The 14,509-nt window shown below is 41.0% G+C and overlaps 1 protein-coding gene across 16 annotated transcripts in view; it reads right to left on the bottom strand.

Annotated features, from left to right (window-relative positions):
* The window catches only part of PLCB4 (phospholipase C beta 4), a 411,551-nt gene that overhangs the window by 111,983 nt on the left and 285,059 nt on the right, over positions 1 to 14,509 (bottom strand). For all 16 annotated transcript variants that reach the window (XM_055373250.2, XM_055373236.2, XM_055373235.2 and 13 more), the window contains 2 exons: positions 6,058 to 6,137; positions 3,515 to 3,568 (listed from right to left, as the gene is read on the bottom strand). In XM_055373250.2, coding sequence (XP_055229225.1) covers positions 3,515 to 3,568; positions 6,058 to 6,137 — 134 coding nt within the window. The remainder of the gene's footprint in view (positions 1 to 3,514; positions 3,569 to 6,057; positions 6,138 to 14,509) is intronic.

The raw sequence follows: 14,509 nt of genomic DNA, 5'->3' as shown, positions 1-14,509 counted from the left end.
GTGGCTGTGTTTCATGGGAACATAGAGCATTTACAAAGGGAATGTGATTTACTCAAATCTCTATATAGCCCCATGTTCACATAAGCTTAGTGCCTCATAGCTAACTGGTACTCAATGAGTTTTTGTTGAATCAAACTAAACCACCACCCATTCCCCAAAAGAAATGCCACAAAAGCAAACACCCCTGAGTTGTGTCCAGTCCTATTAGAGTCCTGGTTAAATTCTATTATGGGGGACTTCGCAAGTGGCTAAAACAGCAACGATACTAGAAACTAAGGGAGTCCCACTCTTTGCTAGCTGAAACAGGGTCTGCAATCTACACGATGGTTTTAACACCGTGTTCCGAAAGTTACAGAGAACTCTTGAGTGAAGGATGGGGCAACTGCCCCAGCAGAATCATACCTTCTTCGTGGGCTGCTGGGCCTTCAGGACACGGTTGGGCTGATTATATAGGGGTGCTTCCAAGACTGCACCTGCGGCTCTCAGCCTTCTTTAACACAGCCGTTTTGTTTGGGATCTCTTCCAGCCCCTGCCCACAACTACTGTCTGGCTACTCACTTCCCAATTTTCTAGTCATTGGTGTTCACTCCAGGTTATGAGAGAGGAGGGAAGGTGGCAAAAGAGAATTGTTATTTCCAAACCTTTGGTCTGAGTGGGAGGATAAACTGAGTGTAAATTTGTGAATTTGAGAGAAAGGCAGACTGCATGGGTTATGTAAACAGCAAGACAAGAGAAGAGGGAGACAAAAGGTAAGACTTTCTTCATGTGTTATTCCTGCAACTTCCTGGATATTAAATTTTGGTTTAATGCTAAAGAGCAGGAACCATTCCCAAGCTATGTAATCACTATGAAGCCAGATCTCTTTTAATATTATGGACAGTACACTAATAGTTTCCATTTTAAAAACTTCAGAATGATAGTGAATAAATAACATTTTAAAAGTGTTTACTCTTCATATCCATTAAAACATACACAACAATTTCCAACTAACTCTTGGCAGCTCATTCACCAATAGAGTTATCTGATTTTTTTTCTGGCATGGTATCAATTCTCCATCAACTCTAACAAACTGCCCCAAATCACAGCCGTCTTGTGTCAAACACCTGTTAATACTGGCAAGCACCACAGAGTCCATGTCAAAGAGAGCTAAAGAAGATGCCAAAATATCTAAGCTATTTCTACAAAAAGGTGGTAATAATTTTGTATGTGAACATGTTAGATAAAAATCACTGGAATCAGAAATGACTTCAAAGCTTGTATGACAATGACTTGATTCATAGGATACATACAAATGAAACCAAGACTGCTGGTTAGAAGTGCTTTGATCACAATCTATGTGTCTCTACTTTGCCCATTTCCTGAACCTCATCTTGGAAGAAAAAGCAGGATAGTAAGGCATGTAAAAACACATCCAACCTACATTTCTATTCTTCACACTGCTTTGTGCTCTCTGATTTTAAATAAAAATGCAATAGCTGTAGGGTAGTGGGATACATTAAAATAATTGTTCTGCTATTACTCAACTGAGCAAAGGATTTTAAATAAGGATAAGCATAAAGTATCTGCCAACAACCATCAGTCAAGGCTGCTAACAGGGCTTTTTTCAATCTTCTAAAGTAGACAAAAAGTTGACTTGCTAGCAAGTTATTAAATAAAACCAGAGAATCCTACAGACAGATTTGGAAAGACCACAACAAATGCATGAGGTCCGTGACTCAGCAAGCCCTCAATAAAGAGTTAAATTAAAAAAAAAAATTGTCTAAGGTCTTCTTCATGTCTTCTATGCTTTACATTTTCTCGATATTTAAGTGGTCACATGGATACTTTAGGTCGTGATTGTTTAATATACAAGATTGAGAATAATGAGGACTTCTGGGACAATTCTGTTAAATATGAAAAGAGTAATGTCAAGGGAGTATGGAGATAGTCTCACAGGGATGCAGAATGGAAATTGCAGAGCAGAATGAAGCAGCTGGGCAGGGAAGGAGGCAAAGGAGAGTCAGAAATGCCAGGAGCCACAGCACATGCCACTGCTCAATGCATCCACACAGATGCTACGCACCCGGTGACCTGGTTATCTCTGAAAGACAGATCAATTCTAAGACAGGATTCCACCCAGTAGTTCTGGGTTTTGTTTGTTATTATTTGTTGATTTGCGTATTTGCTAAAGTGGTGTCCAGAGAAGTGAACATGAACCTGAGTCTGGAGAATCCTGGAAGAGAGAGTTCGCATCTGGGGAACCCGTGTTTGATTCTGGTTGTGGGCTTAGGTTCACGAATCCAGATACATGCCTGTCTTCATGTGAACAGCAGATGCCCTGGGGCCCAGCCCAGCTTCTGGAATTTCCATGAATGCTTAAAACAAACACCAACCAAAAAGGTACTGGAGAGTTTGGTAAAGAATTCCCATCACTACTGTGGAAAGAGTTTCCAACTGTACCCAGAGACCATGTGTAAACCCTAACCCCTGGAAGGAAGTGAGAAGCAGAAAAGAGGGATGCATGGGGAATCCTCAGAGGGTGAAATCTGTCCACCTAAGTATTAAAGAACACATGTGGAGGATGTATCCTGTCCATGTTTTCTTTATTCTTGATTCCACCCAAGCCTTTTTTTTTTTTTTTTTTTTTTTTTTGAGATGGAGTCTCACTCTGTCACCCAGGCTGGAGTGCAGTGGTGCCATCTCGACTCACTGCAAGCTCTGCCTCCAGGTTCCACGCCATTCTCCTGCCTCAGCCTCCCAGTAGCTGGGACTACAGGTGCCTGCCACCACACCTGGCTAATTTTTTTTTTCTTTTTGTATTTTTAGTAGAGACGGAGTTTCACTGTGTTAGCCGGGATGGTGTTGATCTCCTGACCTGTGATCCACCCGCTGCGGCCTCCCAAAGTGCTGGGATTACAGGTATGAGCCACCATGCCCAGCCTCAAGCCTTTTTATTCTTTGTCATTGTTACCTGCATCAGGGCAAAGGTGGAAAGGATAGCTCCACAGAGTGTGTGGTGTCAGTTACAGTACATGTAGAGAGTAGGCAGCACAAAGCCAGAGAAGGATCCCCATCTGCCCTGAGCACCAGAGGAGCAGCAAAGCCCAGAATGAAAATGCTCTGTTCAGAGGCATCACACTTCTCAAGACACGGTCCACACCCTTCCACAGTAGGTGCACAATAAAATCTTCTTTAAGTTTAGCTAACAGTTTCTCATGGCAAATAAGCAAAAGAAACATAAATCCTAAAAAACACTTATTTGCCGATTTTAAAAAACAGTTCTACATTTTCTGATGTTCTTTAAATTGTCAAAGTACCTCTTTTGCCACCTATTTTGACCAAAAAAAATGCAGTTTTACTTCCATAAATGATTTTTACAAACTGAATATAGCATTTGTCAAAGCAATTGAAACTAAGATTCCAGAAATATCTTTAAAGCATTTAACACACAAATACTTGTGAAGGGTTCTTTCTTTGGTTTGGGATCACAAGCGTTGACCCGGGACACAGACAGCAGATAGGAATGAATACTTACCTCCTAACTGGAATTTTACCATTTGTGTTGGTCATAAATGCCAATTTCATCCAGCTGCAAAACAATAGCAATAACATTGCCTTAATGTTTCTTAGAGGGAGCAGCTTCAATTCTGTTAAGAACTTTAAAAGAAAGTTCATTTAAATCAAGAACATTGGTTCTGAAAATCAGACAATTATGTGCTATAAGATGAATTTAGGGTTGTCAGATTTAGCACATAAATATATAGAGCTCTCAGTTAAACCTGAATTTCAGAAAAACAACAGGTAATTTTCTTTTACTGTAAGTATGTTCCAAATATTCCATAGGATATACTTATACTAAAATATTTTTGTTTCTTATCTAAAATTCATATTTAACTAAGTGTCCTCTATTTTATCTGGCAACCCTAGCTAAATGAGATGACTGGGTGCCTCCACTGAGCAAAACACATTGTTGGTACTTATTTGTGATTGGTCTGCTCGATTATTGCTCTGTAATAATATATTAAGGTGGTGGGAAATGCAACTGCACGGTGACACCAGCCAGCCTTGTCTTGAGGATTCATGAGGACTCATCACTCCCAGCTCCTAGTGCTGCCAAGTACTGATCACATGGGCGCCTCCTTAATTTCCAGTGGTAAGACTAGTTCATCAACTCAAATTGATGGTGAAAAATTCCTTGCTTTCCCCAGGCTTTTAGGAGACTCAGAACATTTATCTGTACTTTGGAGCTAGGACTTTTCTTAGCTAATGACTCCCATTCTTCCTGTTTCCAATCAATAATGTGCTAACAATTTGCAGAACATGATGATTTAGTAAAGTTTCTGTCTTAAGTTTTGTAGAAGCACCACTAACTACTTTAATAACGGGATGTTTTAGGGATGAAGAGAGTGAGAGAAGACTGAGCAGAAAAAAGAGTTAAACAAAGTTGTGGTTTCAGATGGAGCTTGATTTAGCTTGAACTCATGTGATTTGTGCCAGACTTGGCGGCAAGAGGGATGGCCTTCTGTACCCTGTTGCAGCTCATCATTGGCGGTGGACTTCCTCCTGGAGGAGGGAAGAGTATAATCTTCCAGGAATGGAAGCTCCCCTTCAGCAGAGGGCAATGCTCTGAAGAAGTGGACAGGTCTGAGCCCTTGGTGAGCCCATTCTCATGGCAGATGATGGCTGGATGAACACCAGCTTCATAAAGGGATCTGGGCAGGATGTTGTTAGATCTCATGTCAGATAGAGATATTTGTGTCACTCAGGTATAAGCAAGCCTTCTAAAAGTTTTTGACCCTTTAGGACTATCAGTGCCTGAAGTCATAACATCAGAATATCCACTGGGTTTCTCTTTAAAAACACATGCCAGGGCAACTGCAGAGGAAAAGGAGAAGCAGCTGCACAACACATAGAAATAGATAATACTAAATAACTTTCCTCCACTAAAAGGGTGAAAGAAAATTGGAGGGATACCATAACAAGATAAGTAGTACTGAATAAAGAGTACTTTCCAATTTCATCTGCATGGTAATTTTGATTCACAGATGAGGACAGTGAGGCACAAGTGTAAGAATTTGCCATGGTGAAGCCAGGATTTATAGCCAGAGACCTGTAAGCACCTGCCACAATGACCAGAAGATAAGACACGACAGTACCTTTAGGACTAACCTCTTGGCCCGTTGCCAAGTGAGTATGATGAATCACACTCTTGGTGCTGGGGCATAATTTTGAGAGATACAGGCTTATCCCTGCAATTTCTCAACATGGTTCCCCTTGGCACCTCACAACTGCCTGCCAATGGCCCTGTGAAGGCAGATGGCCCCCACCTTCATGGATCACTGCTTTTCAAACTGGCTGACATTTGACTTTGGCTAGGATTCCTTTGTGGGTGATTTTCATGTCACCTTGAAAGGTTAACTTCGGTAGGGTTGAAATCTACCACTGTAGTACTCCTCTGGATTCCAGATACTGTAAGCTGGAGTAATTCCTTCTTTCATGGAAAAAATAAATTTGGAAGTCACCATTAGATCCTTGATCAAATCTTTAAATAACTGAATCCTACAGAAAAAAATTCAGAGGTATCTTTGGATCCCTGACGGTGTGCTAAACAAGGAGCACTGCACTTGGGGCTGAGGCTTCTTTTTCACCCTAGCACAGGTGCATTGGCAAGTGCGGCTCTTGGTCACACTCCTCATTTCTCAGTTTTATGCAGCAGAGGATAGAATTACCCCAGCACTCAGCGATGGCTCCAGACATGCAGAGCTGTCTATCAGAAAACTCAATCTGGGGACACAAAAGCCAGTACCCACAACTGACAGGATACAGAGTGACTGAGGTTCCAGTGTCCTTTGACCATCAACTATTCTTTTCATATAGGTTTTGGGCTATGGGTTTATCATGCATGCCTTTCTACGTGGTATGAAGAGTACAGGTGTGTGTTGGTCAACTCCAAGGTCAGGAGCATGGAGGGAAAGGCAAGCAGGAATTTGGAGGAAGGAACCACCTAGCCTTCATCTCTTCATCTGACCATTTGTCTGATAACTGCCAAGAAAAAAGAGTAATGCAAACAACACTCACTGTTTCTTGAGGCATGTCATTGGACTGACGTTGTTGGCCCTGAAGTTGTGTATGATTGATCTCAGGCCTTCTACCCATTGCTGAAAGAGAAAGAAAAAATATTCTTGGTGAACAAATCTGCTGGAGTCAAATAGAGCAGTTTTTATTAGATAGATTGTATCCATTTTGTGTAATAAAAACACAAACTCTTCTTTTGTCCCTTTCCTGTCACACAGCCATCTATATTTTGCAGGCTCATATTTTATTCTTTAATAAACAGCTTTCATTCTTTCCATGAAGACAAATGTGCCATCTATTGTGCCATTAAACTTTGGGCTGCCACAAAGGAATGTTGCCCACTGATTGACTTGTGAAGCTTTCTATTTGCAGCTTGTTTAAATACAAGCCCTTTTTCAGTTGCTGGCAATCTTAATTATTTCCAACCAGCATTATAAAATACATGACATATTTAACTATTTTCACTTTAGAGGATAAATGAATAGGGGTTCATCAATTTTATTGTGTGATCCTTTCAATCTAAGAGTTTGTTACATATCTTACCTAACTATGTTTTCCAGCAAAGCCTTAAAAAGTAAAACATTCTTTCATTGCCAGGGTGATCAGAGCAAACAGCGATGTGCTCACATAATTTCTGTATAAGGACTTGGACCTCACTTGTAGTTCATACCATCACTCCACAGTTTTACAAGGACAAGTGAAGGGAGATTGTGCATGGCAGTAGAGGAATTTGGGTCTCTAAAAGGGCATTTACTAGAAAAGCTCAGCCCATGAATTAAGGCCAACTCTGCCCTTGGGTCCAAAAACTGATGCCAATGAATGCCATAAAAGAATCATACCCTCGGCAAAACACTTCGTAGCAAATTGATATTTGGGTTAAATAGAACTGTGGCCCACACATAAGCTGATTCCTTACCTTCTTAGGTTTACAGCCTGACTGCTTAGATTTACGGCTTAGTGCTGAGGAAGGGAAAATATCTTGGAATAGATAGTAATATAGACGTATACTCTATCTGCACTGTCTAGTATGGTATCCACTAGACACATATGGCTATTTAAATTTAATAAATATAAAGTTCAGTGTCTCATTTGCACTAATCACATTTTACATGCTTAAACACCAACATGGGGTTGATGGCTCAGACAGTGCAGATAAAGAATATTTCCATCATCACAGATGGGACTGTTGGACAGCACTGCCTAGTAGAACCAGGTTTTAAAAAGTCAAGCAATTTAATCTCTGTAAGGGCAAAGGTGATGACTGCGTTCTAACAGAGTATGGTTTTGTTTTGTTTTGTTTTTTGCTGTTTAACCTTTCTTTTAATTTTAATTGTGTTAAAAATGGACATAACATAAAATTTATCACCTTCACCATTTTTAAATGAAAAATTCAGTGGCAGTAAGTACATTCATGTTGTTATGCAACCAGCATAACCAGCCATCTCCAGAACTCTTTTCGTCTTGCAAAACTGAAACTCCATCTCCATTAAATAACTCCCCATCTCCCCCTCCTCCCAGACCTTGATAAATATTAATACCATTCTCCTTTCTGTCTCTGTGATTCTGACTATGCTAGGTGCCTCATATAAGTGGAACCATACAGAATTTGTCATTTTGTGACTGGATTTCTTCACTTAGCATAAAGTCCTCAAAGTTCATCCATGCTCTACCATGTGTCGGAATTTCTTCCCTTTTAAAGGCTGAATAATACACTCATCCATTCGCCTCTGATGGATTCCCTGTCCATTGTGAATTGTGTGTCTACTATGAATATTGGTACACAAATAAGTTACTGCTTTCAATTCTTATTTATGGATAAATAACCAGATGTGGAACTTCTGGATCATATAGTAATTCTATTTTTTAATTTTTAAAGGAAATACCATACTGTTTTTCATCGTGGCCATACCATTTTTCCCCCACCAACAAAGGACTGCAAATGCAACAAGGGAACCCTTTTGCTCAGGGTTCTAATTTGTCTACGTCCTCAACAACACTTGATATTTTCTGGGTTTTTTTGTTTGTTTGTTTCTTTTTTTAAGTAGTAGCCAAACTAATGGGTATGAAGCTAACAGTTTTTACTGATCCTGGTCCTACCTAACAGTTTTTTGAGGGAAGACTTAGGGGTTATAAGAGGTAAATTTTCTTTTGTGACTAGCAAAAGCAGAGCTGTAAATAGCATCGAAAGCCTCAGCAAGCATCATAGTGGGGTCAGGATTCTGAAGGAAGATGAAGAAATGAAACAGTAGAATTAAAGAAATGCCTCAATTATTTTTCATCAGCAGAACTCACTTCCTCTGTCAGGCTAAATATGGACTATAACTCCCTGCAGACTATCAAATATCCTGTTATTGACCTAACAAACCACAGGCCCACACAGAGTTTCCCAAGAATAGACAGAAAAAGCACAAATAATTGGGTTGGCATTAACTGGGATGCATTTTCTCAACCTGCAGGCTTATTACATGTTCTAAAACACAAAACAAAGTCCATAGTTTCCTAGGACAAAAAAAAAAAAAGTGGACAATTTCTGAGACTGTTCACTGGGCTTTTTCTGATCATTCTAATTTAGTTGTTTGTCGAAATAAATTACAGAGATGGTGCACTTTGAAGAGGCTTAAATAACTTTCATCCATCTTTTGAACATACAACGCTGGCAAGGAATCTTGTTTGTTGTGATGGAAAGGTCAGTGAGAGTGACCTTTAAGGCCATCACTCCAGTGACAGGGCCCATGCTTTAGTTAGTAGGAAATGCCACCAGCATCCTCAGAAGCCCTAAAGGGAACTGGGAGGGAAGGCTGCTGCCTCTTTCTTCTTGCAATGATGAAAGTGAGGTCAATGGCCTTGCCTAAGGTCACAGAGCAGCTGGCGCAGGGCAGACAGGCAACAAGAGCTCTGTGGTACATTCTTCGTGTTGGGGATTTTTATTTTCACCCAATGGCTTGCCCACACTTCTCTCCTCGTGACATGGTAAAGGCCCCTTCTATTATCGTTCAGGTAAAGTACAAGTAACATAACAAGGGCAAAGGACTGTAGGAAAAATATTAATGCTTCTTTGTTTTGTTGGGTTTTTTTTTTAACATAAAGTAGATGAAATGCCAGCAGGTGTCAGTAGAGCCCTGGAGTTTTGTTGGAAAGTTACACCAGGCGTGAACTAGATGCCTATCAACTTGTTTGACCATTTCCAGACTAACAGGAGCAATAAACCACGAATTGGATTCTTTTTTGAACTGCTTAAAATAAGCTCGTGTGGTAATCATCTACATAGTGTCCAGGAAGCGCATTTTCCAGTCCTTGGAACACAAGTCATTGGCTGGATGGCGACACGCTCCTGAGATGACTTCTGCCACACTGGGCACTTTCCTTCTGGTCCGGCCACCCCAAGCCGAAGCCTGAGCCTGGGTGCTAGGGAACCAGACCACAGGAGGTCGGCTCTGATGTTCGGATCAGCACGGTTTCCCTGTTTCCCTAGCAGCTTGTTAATTGCTACTGTTCTCCCATTTTTTTAACCTTTTCTAACCATTCCTAAGTTAACTTAAAGTGTGTTTCAGCCCTTTTAAGAAGAAGGGGGAAAGAAAGACTCTTCAAGGGACTTGAGGGCTTGTGGCTTGTGCTGAATTGTTTGGAGGGCAAGGAGAGAAAGAGAAGCTGCCTCTAATTCTCTCCTGGAGCTTTTGACCTCTTCTCTGGGACTCCTTAAATTTATTTTCACCACCCCAGGCCCTGTCCAACTTCCAGGCATATGTTTAGACCTTGCTCTTACCCATCTATCACCTTTGCCCCGGGAACATTAGGACTGACATAGACAAAAATAATCCCTTTCCCATGAAAATACAAACGTAGAGAGACACAGATACAACAAACACAAACCAAAAATACTATGAACTTACACTGAGCATATATTTTACTTTTTTCTTTTAAAAATATTGGTTACGGTTTTTCCCCCAGTTTATGAAAACAATATTTAAATATGCTTCATAGGAAAGTGTAAAGCAAAGAAATACACAGTAAGAAGTAAACATCACCCCAAATCTCATGACGTATATTAAGAATTGGCCACCAATAACATTTTGCTTTCGGTATTTCCTTTTTTTGTTGTTTTTTTGAGATGGAGTCTTGCTCTGTCGCCCAGGTTGGAGTGCAGTGGCGGGATCTCAGTTCACTGCAACCTCTACCTCCCAGGTTCAAGCGATTCTCCTTCCTCAGCCTCATGAGTAGATGGGATTGTGGGTGCCCACCACCACTCTCGGCTAATTTTTTTTTTGTACTCTTAGTAGAGAGGGGGTTTGACCATGTTGGCCAGGGTGTGTTGAACTCCTGACCTCAGATGATCTGTCCGCCTTGGCCTCCCAAAATGCTGGAATTACAGGCGTGAGCCACCGTGCCCAGTCTGCTATTGGTATTTCTAAGCTTTCACTAGGCACAGGCTGGTCCGTCATCCTAAAATAACTAGTCCTATTATTCATCAGGCAGCACTACTTCCAATCTTAGAGTTCCAATCTTATCTCTAGGTTTTGATCCTGAAGAATTATTTTTAGTCTTTAGTCAAAGAAGCATATTGTCAATGGAAAAATGAACAGAGACCCTGTGGCACTCTCCAAGTTTGTGACGTAATTTTCTCCAAAGGGACTCAGTAGCATCCTCCTTCATCTTTCGATGTTTGGCTCTCTGTTTTCACAGAAGAAGCTACTAGTGAAGCTATCTTAATTAAGTTGTTCAAAAGTTAACTAGAGACTTGTTATTAAAATGTAGTCTGGGGACCAGCAGCATCAGGATCACCTGGGAACTTGTTAAAATGCAAATTATCAGGCCTCCGGCTGAATCAATCTTCAGGATGGGAAATAGGAATCCACGTTTTAATCAGCCTTCCATGTGATTCTTTTGCACACACACATTTAAGAAGCACTGTTGCAAACCCTTACTACTCAAAGGGCCCCAAGACCAACAGCATCAACATCATCTGGGAGCTTGTTAGGAATGCAGAGTCCCAGGTCTCATCCCAGAACCATGGAATCAGAATCTGCATTTTAGCATGATCCCCAGATGACTGGTGTGCACATTAGAATTTGAGAATCATAGGTCTGAAAGAGCAGCCCTCCTCAACTTGGAGTTCTCCTTCCACTGCCCATATAAGATGTGAGTTTGGTTTTTGTCTTTGTTTGACACACAACAAAACACAATATATGGGTAGCTTATAAGCAACAGAAATTTATTTCTCACAGTTCTGGGGGCTGGAGAATCCAAGATCAAGGCGCCAACAGATTCAGTGGCAGCTTTCTAGTTCATAGGTAGTGCCTTCTAGCTATGTCCTCATGCAGTGGAAAGGGCAAGGGGGCTATCTGGTACCTTTTTAAAATAAGGACACTAATCCTATTCCTGAGGGCTCCACGCTCACGACCTAATCACCTCCCAAAGGCCCCATCCTCTAATGCCATCACCTTAGAGGGTAGGATTTCAGTTTATTAATTTTGGTGGGACACGGCAGGTTCCTAAGGGAGCTGCTGTTTCTGAGAGTGACTACACACAGGATATTCTATCTCATAGTGATAGCCCTGGGAAGAGCCCCATGGTTCTAGACCCACTCTTGGTTTTTGTCATGTCCCACCCCACCTGGGCTGAACAAATGTGTTCACTAGAATGGAAACTCTGACCTGCACATTTTTAGGGGATTGAAGTTCACATTTCTTGTATGTGGAAGCAAGAGGATTCAAGATGCCATAGGCAGCAGCTTTCATCTTCCCTATGTCTGAGCTGTGAGAATAATCAATGACGGGGCCATCTGAAATATTTAAAACATGGGAATTTCTTGGTATCGACAACTCACAAATCTAGATCAATTAATTTTTTTTGTTGTTTTCTTGTTTTACTTTTCTATTTGTTTTGAGACAGGGTTTTGTTCTGTTGCCCAGGCTGGAGTGCAGTGGCCACAATCAAGGCTCACTGCTGCCTTGACCTCCCTGGGTCCAGGTGATTCTCCCACCTCAGCCTCCCAGAAGCTGAGACCACAAGTGTGAGCCACCACACCAGGCCAATTTTGGTATTTTTTGCAGAGATGGGGTCTGGCCATGTTGCCCAGGTTGGTCTCAAACTCCTGGGCACAAGCTATGTACCTGCTTCGTCCTCCTAAAGTGCTGGGATTACAGGCATGAGCCACTGCACCTGGCCTATTTTTGTTTAAGTGAATGGAGATAAGAAAAAGTTGGCATTTTTCAAGTAGCTACTTTCAAGGTGCCTAAATTGCTCTATCAATGAGTTTTAATCTGCTCAAATAATGTCAGGAATGTATATAATTTGAAATATAGTTTTTGACTCCTTGGCACTGTGAATTCTGTTCAGACCTAAAGGGCATTCAAGAGAAATAAGACCCATTTCCACGCACTTGGAGCAAACTATGAAGCTTTTCAAGTAAAGATTGCCACAGGATCTAATCTTGTCTAAGATAGAATTCCTTATAAGGTGCTTAGATGTAAAACTGCAACATTTCACAGATCTACAGATGAAGGCTATTCAGTGCAGGAACTACACCTTCATCTTAAGCTAGAAATTTAGTTTCATGAAGGCATTTGAGTTTTAGCTTGCCACGAAATACAGCCAGTGCCTCAGATTCTAAAATAAATAGGGACTGTAGATAAATCACCACCAACATGTTTCCTCTTATGAGTCTATAAAAGCATGGCAAAATTGACAAATGGGATCTAATTAAACTAAAGAGCTTCTGCACAGCAAAAGAAACTACCATCAGAGTGAACAGGCAACCTACAACATGGGAGAAAATTTTCGCAACCTACTCATCTGACAAAGGGCTAACATCCAGAATCTACAATGAACTCAAACAAATTTACAAGAAAAAAACAAACAACCCCATCAAAAAGTGGGCGAAGGATATGAACAGACACTTCTCAAAAGAAGACATTTATGCAGCCAAAAGACACATGAAAAAATGCTCATCATCACTGGCCATCAGAGAAATGCAAATCAAAACCACAATGAGATACCATCTCACACCAGTTAGAATGGCAATCATTAAACAGTCAGGAAACAACAGGTGCTGGAGAGGATGTGGAGGGGTGGGAACACTTTTGCACTGTTGGTGGGACTGTGGACTAGTTCAACCATTGTGGAAGTCAGTGTGGCGATTCCTCAGGGATCTAGAACTAGAAATACCATTTGACCCAGCCATCCCATTATGGGGTATATACCCAAAGGACTATAAATCATGCTGCTATAAAGACACATGCACATGTATGTTTACTGTGGCACTATTCACAATAGCAAAGACTTGGAACCAACCCAAATGTCCAACAATGATAGACTGGATTAAGAAAATGTGGCACATATACACCATGGAATACTATGCAGCCATAAAAAATGATGAGTTCATCTCCTTTGTAGGGACATGGATGAAACTGGAAATCATAATTCTCAGTAAACTATCGCAAGGACGAAAAAACCAAACACCGAATGTTCTCACTCATAGGTGGGAATTGAACAATGAGAACACATGGACACAGGAAGGGGAACATCACACTCTGGGGACTGTTGTGGGGTTGGGGGATGGGGGAGGGACAGCATTAGGAGATATACCTAATGCTAAATGACGAGTTAATGGGTGCAGCGCACCAGCATGGTACATGTATACATATGTAACTAACCTGCACATTGTGCACATGTACCCTAAAACTTGAAGTATAATAATAATAATAATAATAAAAAATAAAAAAATTAAAAAATAAAAAAAAGCATGGCAAATGAAATCATTTCATTTGAATTAGGAGAAGGTTTAGTTGGCATTAAATTGTCAGTATTTAACTTTGAGGGCAGGCTAAAGGGAAGACATTTCCAGCTAGTACACTGTTAAAAGAACTATGCGGATAGCATTTAGAGAGACTAGACTGGTAGTTCCCAGCACCTGTGGTACATTAGAATCACCTGGGGGACTTACAAGACATTTCAGAAGCCTGGGTCTCACCCTAGAGATTCTAACTAATAATTAGAATGTACTTGGGCTGTCTTTCAATCTGCTTTTTTAAACACTGCAGGTAACTCTAACGTGAACCTATAGTTGAGGACAATTGAACTAGATGATGTGAACTAAATTTGGTTTGGGCAGGTGTTTCTCAAACTTTAATGTGCATTTGGATCACCTGGGGGCATTTGTGAACCACAGAGTTGGATTTAGTAAGCCTGGCATCTGCACTGAGATTCTGCATTTCTAACAAGCTTCCAACAGATACCAGGCAGGCATTTGGGGTTGCCAGATTCCTGTACCCTAGGCTCACAAGGATACTAGGGCTTGCACCTTATTTCTACACAAATTGCATATATTGAATACCATGAAGAACTCCACCAAAGAAAAGGTAGTTCCAGTCTGCATTATGCCAGAGGTTCTCAAGTGTGGTTCCCTTGATCAGCGGGTTGAGCATCTCGTAGGAATTTACCAGAAGTGTCCATTCTC

Source organism: Gorilla gorilla, chromosome 21, assembly GCF_029281585.2.
Source record: "Gorilla gorilla gorilla isolate KB3781 chromosome 21, NHGRI_mGorGor1-v2.1_pri, whole genome shotgun sequence".
Lineage (NCBI taxonomy): Eukaryota > Metazoa > Chordata > Mammalia > Primates > Hominidae > Gorilla > Gorilla gorilla.
This window is presented reverse-complemented; position numbering and strand designations above follow the sequence as displayed.